We start from the raw sequence: 11076 nt of genomic DNA, 5'->3' as shown, positions 1-11076 counted from the left end.
CACCCTCCTTTTCCTGGGCCAGGTCAGTGGAAGGGTACATAAAAGAGATGTTTTACCCTGCTTGCTACTCTCTTGCCAGGTGAGGCACTCACTTCCTCCATCCCAAGAGATGTGAAACGGGGTTCCATAAGGAAGAGCCAGCTGCAAGTTGCGGGGAGGGGGAGAGGGAAAACACATTCCCATTCCCCAGTAAGAACCCAGAGCTGAACAAATTCCAGTTATCTGGGTCTGAATCGTGTCGACAGGTGCAGCTTCTCAGGAGTTTTAAGTATTCACAACAGGCCCTACCCCATAAATTGAACCAGGGAGCATTTTGAGCTCTTGCTATGGGAGTAGAGAATTTGAGGAATTACTTGGACAACTCAAGCAAGAGAGGGTTTCGTGGGCTCAGGCCAGCAATTCACTTTGTTATTGGAAAGCTGCATAAAGTCTTTCTTCAGCTCAAAGGAAGTCCCTTGACTCTACCTCACCCCCACAAGTCCAAGGGAAGAGTTCTCTACTTCAGGCACAGCTTTCAGTGTGGGCCCAGGAACCCCAAATCCCACTCTGTGATGCTCACACATTATAGTATCCTATTGGTTTCCCATTTCCCTCCACAGCCAACAAAAATTCCTCACAATCACAGTCTGACCATCCACCGACTTACCCCATTTTACTGTTTCAGCTATGAAGGGCTAGGATCAGAAGACCTGGGTTTTAAACCCAGCTCTGCCGTTTGCCTACTGTGTGACCTTGGGCAAGTCAGTTATCTTCTCTATGCCTGTTACCTCATCTGTAAAATAGGGATTTCCCCCCAACACACACACACCCCTTTCCAATTTAGACTGTGAGCCCCAAGTAGAAGGGCTGTCCAACCTGATTATCTTGTGTCTACCCCACTGCTGAGCACATAGTGCTTAACACGTATCATCTAATAATTAAAAAAATAATCAGGTCTACCAACTATTGTGCTTTCACATGCAGTTCTCTGCATGCAGTTGACACTCAAGTGCCACAAATTGCTACACCTACCCCCACCCACTGGTGAAGGGGCTAGAGCCGTGAACTTTTCTAATGAAACTGGGCAGAGGCTCCCGTTAAGCATGATGAGCAACAGGCTTGGCTCAAAACCCTATGGGCATCAAAAGAGCACTGTACAAAGGCATACTGGTGAAATAGAGGAGAGCGGGGCGGAACCAGAAATCTGACTTTGTTCTCATTGCATTGTCTCTCGGATGGGCCAGTTTGAGCTGCCCACCTACACACTACTTCCAAGCAAGAGAGAACCACAGGGGGAAGGGGACAGGGCTAGCCAGGCTCCGCAGGTTAGGGGACCGGGTGGCACTTGAGGCCCTGGCACCAGTACTGTCTGGGGTCTTTGGCTTCACCATTTCCATCAGGTCAATCAATGGCCCTTCCATTATTCTCCGGAGCTAAGCAATGCTTGTCCACACAGTGTAAGGGAAGAGTCCCAACAAGATGGCTCAGCTTGACAAGGCTAACTGCAGTGGCTGTGTATCTAGGCAGCAGCTGCCAGCCCCACTCTATAAAAAGGGCTGAACAGTGCCAATTCAAAGAAATACACACATACTTCTTTCTCTGCCACGTTTATTATTTTTTTTTTTATAAAAGTCAGCATTTTGGAACATGATAGCTATGAGTTCCTCCATGGGGGGCGGGGTGGGGGGGCCCAAGAACAAAACACTCCCGAGGGGTGGCGGGGGAAGAGAAGAGCAGTCTTCAGAGGAAGCGAGTTACTGTTTCCCAAGCAGGAAAAAAACCGAGGATGCAAGGCTGGCAGTCACAGAAGAGTGCCGACGTTGCAGGAGGCAGGCACACCACCTTTCTCGCCACTTCCGGGGAGAGGACACTTGGGGGAAAAACCACATGCTGCGGAGCATGAGGGCATAAGCCCAACACATTTCATACACTGTCTTGGATGATATTCAGGGTGTTGGGAGGAAGTTGCAGGGCACTCACACTCCACTCTTCCTGCTCTTTGGCTCAGGGAAGGAAATCAGTTCCGGGGGGAGGGTGGGGAAGGCGGGGGGTGGGGGGGGTGGCGGGGGCAAAACAAAAAAAATAAGCGGGTCCCATTGGAAATGCAGGCAGTTTTGATTGACAGAAGCAATGTTTTTAGAGCCAGCCCCAAGTTTTTGGTAAACAGCCGCTGCATCTCCACTCTTCACGATGCCAGAAGAGCCAAGTTCCTCTCAGTCTTGCTCCCCAAACCAAGGAGGAAGTAGTGGACTTAGAGAATTATATGGTAGTTTTTGCCCCACTCACACCTTCTTGGAGGAGTTAGGGGCAGGGAGGGAGGAGTACTCAGACAACATATTAGTCATGAAGAAATATATATATATATGTGTATATATATATATATATATATATAAAATGTATCCCCCTTCACTACCCCAGGTTACCAACCTAAAGGTGCCAACACCAATCAAATGAGACCATGTGATTATTAAAGCATTACTTTTAAAAATGCCAGTGATCCATCTTTAGCTCAGTGAGGTGAAAGGGGGAAATTAAAAGGGATAAAGATGGAAAAAAAAAATTTAAGCACCCTGTTAAATCGGCAGCAAGCTTCAGGGTTACACACACGCAACTCTTGTGCCTAAATAACAAGCATCGGCACATGGTGGAGAGTAAGGGAGGGTAGCTCTAGTTACAAGAACAAGGCATGAGATTTTTTAAGGATAGATTTCCTTCAGAGGAAGGAATGTTTTCCTACCAGAAGGCATGAAATATCCTGGGCTTTTAAGAATTAGAAAAAAGAAAACATTTAAAAAATACTTCTGCTTGTTCTGGGGATCTTAAAAAACTGTTTTAACCCAGGGTAGTTAGTTCAGTAAAGGTGCAGCAATGGGAAAAGGCTGATACACCTTTTGAAGAGCGTCAGGATCCAAATCCGACTCAAGATGAGGGATGAGAACACCCCAGATGGGAACACAGGGATGGTGGACTATTCTGCAGGAGTAATTTTTATAAGGAGCCGGCAGGCAACAGGCAAAACGCCATCAATGCTCTGCAAAATGTTTAAGCAGCAATTCAGCATCTCAACCAGATAACACTTCTGAAAAGCAACGTAACAAAAGCCACTGGACGGAATTAAAGGATGCCTGTCAATAACTGGTCCCAGCCAGACCTCCCAAATCCCCAAGCATGAGGCAGAGGACAGAGAGCCAACTAAGCCGCGGGAACTGAGGACCTCATTCAAGAGAGGGTTGGGAGAAGTGGTGTGCTGGCCAAGAGGGGCTCGTGGAGAAGATAAAAAACGTCAGCCGGTAAGACTAGGGGGTGAGGACTGAAACAGAGGCAGGTATATGCCCAGAGAAAGGCTTAGTAGCTGTTCCAAGCACTAGCCCAAGGTCAGAGATAAGTCAATCCAATTTCCAGGCTATTTTTTTTTTGAGAGAGAGAGAGGGGGGAAAAAAAATAAAGACTGATGAAAATAGGGGAAAAAAGAAAAAATGAAAAAGGAAAAGAGGGGAAAGAAAAAAAAGTGGGGGGAAAAATCCTGATAGTTCTTTAATTCCTAAAAGCAATGGGCAAGGAGGGAAAGAGAGAAACTGAATTCTCTATACTAGAAGTTTCAAAAGTCAAGTGCTCAAAGTATAAAAAGTAATAGAGAATCGTCCTCTTGTGCCAGAAAGCTACTGAAGTTTTCTTCTGTGTTTAAGTCCTTGGTGAAATTGCTATTGTTCTTTTGCTGCTTTAAATAAGTATGTACAAAGTCCTTGTTGGGAGAAAAAGCTATTTAACAAGGGGTCGGGTTTTGTCATCATCGCTGCACTGATGGGCTTTGTATTTTTTCACTTCCGCCATGTATTTTGCCCACGCGTCTCCTTTACTTGTCAAAACCTGCAGAGGGATGGGGGAGGTAGGAAGAGGAGGGGGAAATGCACACACAAAGAAGCTATGAATACAACAGAATCTGGCTGGACGGCAAAGCTGGGGAACAGGCTGAGCTTCTGAAATGGTTACTCCCCTTCCTGAACAGTAGCCAGAGGCCAGCCCTTTCAGGACAGGATATGCTCATGGGAAATAAAGGCTAATAGAATTCCCAGTCTAGCCCCAGCTCTGCTTCTCAGCTACTCGGTGACCCCAGGGCTGGTCACTGCCCTTCTCTAACGACCGGTTGAGCAAGGACACGACTGGCTTATGAAAGAGGAAGTGCAACATGAGGGCACTTTATGGGATCTGGTCTCTTTATTTCACCCTGGCTCCGGACCGGCCCTCCACCAAAACCCAGGGATTTACCTCAAGCCCCCCCCCCTCCGTTTCCCAGCCACAGGTTGCACTTCCAACACCAGAAGAAAGCTTGTGGAAGGACATTTCCGCTCAGGATCCCACCGTAAGAAAGGGGGAGGGAAAGGGAGGCAACCCCTGACCCAAAGGCCAATCCATCTCCCCGACCAAAAAAATATTTCGCGCTTGGGTACTTGGTGCCGGTCATCCCGACACCCTAACTTACCTCATCCTCCGTCTTCTGCTTCTTGGCTACTATTCCTGTCTTGAGGGCTAGCTTGTTCCCACCTCTCCGCTTGCCCACCTGAGTTAAGGAATAGAAGACTGCAACCGTTATAGGAGCCCTGGAAGCCGCAATGGCAATGTAGCCCACTACATAACAGGACAGGGAGTCCTTCATTTAGATCATCTTAGCTTGTCATGCCTGTCGTTCAGTACAGTCGAGCCTGACCAACCTACGCAGCAGAGAGGAGTACAAGCAACTCTTAGGACAATGCAGGGGCCTGCCGGTGCCCCCCCCATCTGCCTACTTCCCCCTCCCGGCCCCACACAAGCCCACCAAATCCTCCCTGTGGGCCCGAACTACTCTAGGGGAGCTAACGCTGGGGCAAGTCTGAGCACTGGCGGGGCGCCCCAGAGGAGGGAGAGATTGCAGATTCCGACTGATATTCTCTGCCGTAAGGGGGGCGAGGAGGTGTGTAGAGGAAAATAAAAAAATCGGGTCTTTCCTTCCACATTTCGCAGTCCCACGACACGCCCCATTTTGCCATCTCCCTCCATGGCGTTGTTTCTCGCCAGCGCGCGCGCGCGCGCAGCCGCACGCAACCACACACTTCCCCCAGCTCAATTGTTCTAAATGTTGACACAAAGGTAGTCTTTCTCCGAGAAGGGGGGGGGGGGGAACGGACAAAGAGAATGAGAAATATAAACCCCGACTGCAGTCCACGGATCCATGCGTCTGCTGTCTTTGCGGCCCCACCCGGGCGTGATGTCGACACCCCCTACTTTTTGCAAGAGACTGAAACTGCGGGGAGGGGAGGCGTACGGGGTGAGGAAGGGTCGGGGAACGAGGCTGGAGGAGAAGAAAAAAAAAATGGGCAGGAATCGTCCAGCCGGGCACAGTCGCAAGGACAAAAAAGCAACACCCCTGCCTGCCTTAAGCAGTCTCTTGGCTCGCATGGCTTCCTGGCCTACTTAAAGCGGAATCCATTATTAAGGTCACTTAAAATGAGGGAAGCCACACGTGGAAAGACGGGGCCCGCTGAGAGGGAGCCTCGACCTACCACTTACCACGTTCCCCCCCCCCCCCCCCGGATTGCATCTGCCCCTAATTATGTGGCTCAATTCTTACTACGCTCTACCTCCAACCTCAAGGCCCGGCGAGAAAGCGACCCCCCCCCCCGGCCCACCCCCGCCGCCCTCGCCCCTTCCCCGGGGGCCGGGGATTTCGGTGTCCCCGCCCCCTCCCCCCGGTGAGTCCTTACGAAGCTGAGTGTTGGGACAGGCCCAATCTTCCTCTTCGGCTCCCCGGGGGCCGCGGCCTGACTGGCGGCGGTCGAACCGCCCTGCCCCGGGAGTGGCTCCTCCTGTTCTTCTCGGCGCCTCCGTTGCTCCTCCTCCATCTTCCGCTTAAAAAGCTCCAAGAAGCTGCCGTCGTTGGCGAACAAGTTGACCCCGCCGGAGGACGAGCCGCAGCCGTCGTCGTCGACGGCGGCGGCGGCAGCAGCAGCAGCAGCAGCAGGAGGAGGAGGAGCGGCGGCGGCGGCGGTTGGCCGCCGAACCCCGCCGCTGCCCCCCGCGGGGCCCAGGGGCTCCCGAGCCGCAGGATCCGCCCGTCTCCCTCGGGCCGCCATTTTGTGACCAGGTGCCGCGCAAGGGCCTGTGGGAAGGGCCCCCTCGCCCAACCCCTCCTCTCGCCCCACTTCCCAGGCCTCTACCGAGGCGGACGATTCCCGGGAAAATGCCGCCTCTTCAGCCCTCAGCCCGCTCCTGGCCCGCCCCTCGCCCCGCCCCACGAGGCCGGAGCTGCTGCGGGGGAGGGAGAGGAGCAGAAAGAACCAGAGGCGGGCCTTCACCCCCCCCCCCCCTTCCCTTCCCTTCATCCCTTCCCTTCATCCCTTCCCTTCTCTCCCCCCCGTGAGGCGGGTCAATCCTGACTGGGAATTTCTGTCCCACTTCATCATCATCATCATCATCATCATCAATCGTATTTATTGAGCGCTTACTATGTGCAGAGCACTGTACTAAGCGCTTGGGAAGTGCAAATTGGCAACATATGGAGACAGTCCCTACCCAACAGTGGGCTCACAGTCTAAAAGGGGGAGACAGGGAACAAAACCAAACATACCAACAAAATAAAATAAATAGGATAGATATGGACAAGTAAAATAGAGTAATAAATATGTACAAACATATATACAACAACTTCACTCTTTGGGGGATGATTCCCTCCCCCCCCCCCCAAACCTACTCCGTGTTAACCTTCTCACTGGGCCTCCATCTCTTCTGGATCAATCAATCAATCAATCATATTTATTGAGCACTTACTATGTGCAGAGCACTGTACTAAGCGCTTGGGAAGTACAAGCGGGCAACATATAGAGACAGTCCCTACCCAACAGTGGGCCCACAGTCTAAAAGGGGGAGACAGAGAACAAAACCAAACATACCAACAAAATAAAATAAATAGGATAGATATGGACAAGTAAAATAAATAGAGTAATAAATATGTACAAACATATATACAACAACTTCACTCTTTGGGGGATGATTCGCTCCCCCCCACCCCCCCAAACCTACTCCGTGTAGTCCCTTAGGCTGAGACCCTCGTGGAGCACGGGGACCACCTGATTGTACTTCACTCCCCTAGTGTTAACCTTCTCACTGGGCCTCCATCTCTTCTGGATCAATCAATCAATCAATCGTATTTATTGAGCGCTTACTATGTGCAGAGCACTGGACTAAGCGCTTGGGAAGTACAAATTGGCAACATCTAGAGACAGTCCCTACCCAACAGTGGGCCCACAGTCTAAAAGGGGGAGACAGAGAACAAAACCAAACATACCAACAAAATAAAATAAATAGGATAGATATGGACAAGTAAAATAAATAGAGTAATAAATATGTACAAACATATATACAACAACTTCACTCTTTGGGGGATGATTCCCTCCCCCCCACCCCCCCAAACCTACTCCGTGTAGTCCCTTAGGCTGAGACCCTCGTGGAGCACGGGGACCACCTGATTGTACTTCACTCCCCTAGTGTTAACCTTCTCACTGGGCCTCCATCTCTTCTGGATCAATCAATCAATCGTATTTATTGAGCGCTTACTATGTGCAGAGCACTGTACTAAGCGCTTGGGAAGTACAAATTGGCAACATCTAGAGACAGTCCCTACCCAACAGTGGGCTCACAGTCTAAAAGGGGGAGACAGAGAACAAAACCAAACATACCAACAAAATAAAATAGGATAGATATGGACAAGTAAAATAAATAAATAAATAGAGTAATAAATATGTACAAACATATATACATATATACAACAACTTCACTCTTTGGGGGATGATTCCCTCCCCCCCATCCCCCCAAACCTACTCCGTGTAGTCCCTTAGGCTGAGACCCTCGTGGAGCACGGGGACCACCTGATTGTACTCACTCCCCTAGTGTTAACCTTCTCACTGGGCCTCCATCTCTTCTGGATCAATCAATCAATCAGTCGTATTTATTGAGCACTTACTATGTGCAGAGCACTGTACTAAGCGCTTGGGACGTACAAATTGGCAACATATAGGGACAGTCCCTACCCAACATTGGGCTCACAGTCTAAAAGGGGATCTGGATCCTCGCTGACCCCTCGCCCACGTCCTGCCTCTGGCCTGGAACACCCTCCCTTCCCTAATCCGACAGACTTATTACTCTATTTATTTATCTTACTTGTCCATATCTATTCTATTTATTCTATTTTGTTAGTATGTTTGGTTTCTTTCTCTGTCTCCCCCTTCTAGACTGTGAGCCAGATGTTGGCTAGGGACCGTCTCTATGTGTTGCCGACTTGTACTTCCCAAGCGCTTAGTACAGCGCTCTGCACACAGTAAGCGCTCAATAAATACGATTGATTGATTGATTGATTGACAATCACTCTCCTGCCGCTTCAAAGCCCTTTTGAAGGCCCATCTCCTCCAAGAGGTCTGTCCCCATTTTCCCTCAGCTCCCCCTCCCTTCTGCATCACCCTGACTCGCTCCCTTTGCTCTTTCCCCCTCCCAGCCCCCCAACACTTATGTACATATCTGTCATTTTCTTTATTTGTGTAGATGCCTGTCTCCCACACTCTAGACTGTAAGCCCGTTGTGGGCAGGGAATGTGACTGTTATCGACAAATAGGGTGCAAAATAGGTTAATCGGTGTAAACCGGCTGCAGGGTTCTTGTACCCAAGGTGGTGACGCAGATAGGAAAAATGACTCGGAGACATGAGTTCAGATAGAGCAGAAAAGAAGGAAAGTGGCTACCTGCCCCCGTTCACCTCCCGGGAGAGGTACGAGTGACAAGCAGCCCCAATCCCATTCTCACTGTTTCTTTTATTGAGTTACAGCAACATGGGAGCGGAGCATTTGGGAATTTCAGGAATCCAATTAGGACCGATAGGATGTTATCAATTCTCATTATTCTCTGGTCTCACTGCCTTATGCAGGTTGTTGTTATCTGCCCTATGGCCTTGCATAGATACTTGTTACTGGCCTTGAAGACATCTGTTGCTGAGCCTTGCATAAAATACAAAAAAGGAGTTGTTGTCTTGGCCTGCACAAAATGGAGGGTTACTGTCAGCATACACAAAATGGAGTCAGTCATGTCAAGTCTGCTAGTGGACAACAGTGACTACTTAGATCTGTAGTGTACTCTCCCAAGCACTTAGTACAGTGCTCTGCACACAGTAAGTGCTCAATAAATACGATTGAATTGTATTGTACCTACCCCATCTCAGTTCTTTACGCATGATAAAGCACTTGATCACGGTTGTTTCATCTCACACTTCTTCTTGCCTCCAGGACATCACCACCTGGGTAGCCTGCTGGCACTTTAAGCTCACAAACTTCCTCCCAAACCCACTCCAGCCAGCTTTCCCATCCCAGTTCCCAACAGTTTCACATCACCATTATTCTCCCCATCTGGGGAGCATGGTGAAATATGGACTAGAGAGGGGAGAGGGACAGGGAGATCAGCCAGGAGGCTGATGCAGTGGAGGAGTCAAACTGTGTAAGTGCACAGACCAGTGTAATGTGTGTTTGGATGGAAAGGAGGCGGATTCAGGAGATGTGAAGGAAGAACGGATGGGATTGGGTGGTAGTCTAAATGTAGGGGTTGAAAGAGAAAGAGGAGTCAGGGAACTTTGGAAACAACGTGGTGTAGTGGGAAAAGCCCAAGACTGGGAGTTAGGAAACCTGGGTTCTAATCCCAGGTGAGGCCCCAGGTCTAATCCACTGTTTTCGTACTGGGTGACTTTGAGCAAGCAGTAGTAGTAGCAGCAATGGTATTTATTAAGCACCTATTATGTGTAGAGCACAGTACTAAGTGCTGGGAAAGAGTATGCAGGTGGGAATTTAAAAAGTCTCAACTTCACTGGGCCTCATTTCCCTCGTGTAAAATGGGGATAAAATACCTGGTTTCTCTCCCCCCATTAGACTGTGAGCCACACGTGGGACACAGACTGTGTCTGATCTGGTTATCTTCTATCTTCCCCAGTGCTTAGCACAATGCTTGACAATTATTATTTTTTATTGAGGATGACAGGGAGGGAAGAAGAGTGTCTTTAGAAGGGAGGCAGAAGTGTCTTTAGAAAGTGAGAAGTGATGGGGTGCGAGGCACAGGTGGAGGGGGTAGATATTGAAAGCAGATGAGAGATCTCTGGAAAAGATGAGAGAGTGGATGCTGGAGCGGGAGGGAGTTGGGGAGATTTGAGGGGAACTTATGCCTCATCTGATTTTGACAAAACAAAGTAGTCGGCAAAGTCGATCAGAGATGAGAGAAGGGGGAGGTGGGGGTTCTGGGGGTTTCAATCAATCAGTGTCATTTGCTGAGTGGGCACTCAGTGCAGAGCACTGTATTAAGCACTTGGGACACTACAAAACAACAAGGTTGGTAGATTCATTCCCTGTCCACAAGAAGCTTACAAGTCAAGCCAGGAAAACCGACATTAAAATAAATTAGGGCTCTGGACATAAGTGCTATGGGGCTGAGGATGGGGTGAATGTCAAGTACTTAATAATAATTGTGGTATTTGTTAAGCGCTTACTATGTGCCAGGAACTGTATTAAGTGCTGGGGTGAATACGAGCAAATTGGGTTGAACAGTCTGTGTCCCACATGAGGTTCACAGTCTTAATCCCCATTTTACAGATGAGGTAACTGAGTCACAGAGAAGTTAAGTGACTTGCCCAGGATTAGAACCCAGATCCTTCCGACTCCCAGGACCGTGCTTTATCCACTAGGCCATGCTGCTTCTTAAGGGGACAGATCTAAGTGCAAAGGTGATGCAGAAGGGAAAGGGAGTAGGGGAAATGAGGGTTTAGTTGGAGAAGGCCTGTTGGAGGAGATGGGATTTTAATACAGCTTTGAAGGTGGGAAGAGTGAGCATCTGTCATATATGGAGGGGGAGGGCATTTCAGGGCAGAGGCAGGGTGTGGGTGAGGGGTCAGTCAGTTAATCGTATTTATTGAGCGCTTACTGTGTGCAGAGCACTGAACTAAGCGCTTGGGAAGTACAAATCGGCCACATAAAGAGACGGTCCAATAATATACGTTAATATACCCTAGCTTGTAGCAATCAGAGTTCGGGTGCTACTACTA

General features: G+C 49.3%; 1 protein-coding gene across 2 annotated transcripts; it reads right to left on the bottom strand.

Annotated features, from left to right (window-relative positions):
* Positions 1-2031: 2031 nt before the first annotated feature.
* Positions 2032-6158, bottom strand: TRIR (telomerase RNA component interacting RNase). 2 transcript variants are annotated; one of them, XM_038771227.1, is made up of 3 exons: positions 5718-6112; positions 4460-4537; positions 2032-3846 (listed from the first exon to the last, which is right to left on the bottom strand). In XM_038771227.1, exons 1-3 carry the CDS (start codon positions 6084-6086, stop codon positions 3739-3741), a joined length of 555 nt encoding a protein of 184 aa, XP_038627155.1. In that variant the 5' UTR covers positions 6087-6112; the 3' UTR covers positions 2032-3738. The 2 variants fall into 2 exon arrangements, with proteins under 2 accessions (XP_038627155.1, XP_038627156.1); XM_038771228.1 differs by lacking the exon at positions 2032-3846 and having other exon boundaries at positions 4461-4541; positions 5745-6158.
* Positions 6159-11076: the final 4918 nt, after the last annotated feature.

The sequence above is a fragment of the Tachyglossus aculeatus genome, chromosome X2 (assembly GCF_015852505.1).
Source record: "Tachyglossus aculeatus isolate mTacAcu1 chromosome X2, mTacAcu1.pri, whole genome shotgun sequence".
Lineage (NCBI taxonomy): Eukaryota > Metazoa > Chordata > Mammalia > Monotremata > Tachyglossidae > Tachyglossus > Tachyglossus aculeatus.
The sequence above is the reverse complement of the archived record's forward strand: the minus strand, read 5'-3'. Positions and strand labels throughout refer to the sequence as shown.

Excerpts from the sequence above, each read along its gene's own strand:
- TRIR (XM_038771227.1), bottom strand. The coding sequence starts at position 6,086 with ATGGCGGCCCGAGGGAGACGGGCGGATCCTGCGGCTCGGGAGCCCCTG. Across the intron at positions 4,538-5,717 it reads CTGTCCCAACACTCAGCTTC|GTGGGCAAGCGGAGAGGTGG; the intron begins GTAAGGACTCAC and ends TCCTTAACTCAG. Across the intron at positions 3,847-4,459 it reads AGCAGAAGACGGAGGATGAG|GTTTTGACAAGTAAAGGAGA; the intron begins GTAAGTTAGGGT and ends ATCCCTCTGCAG.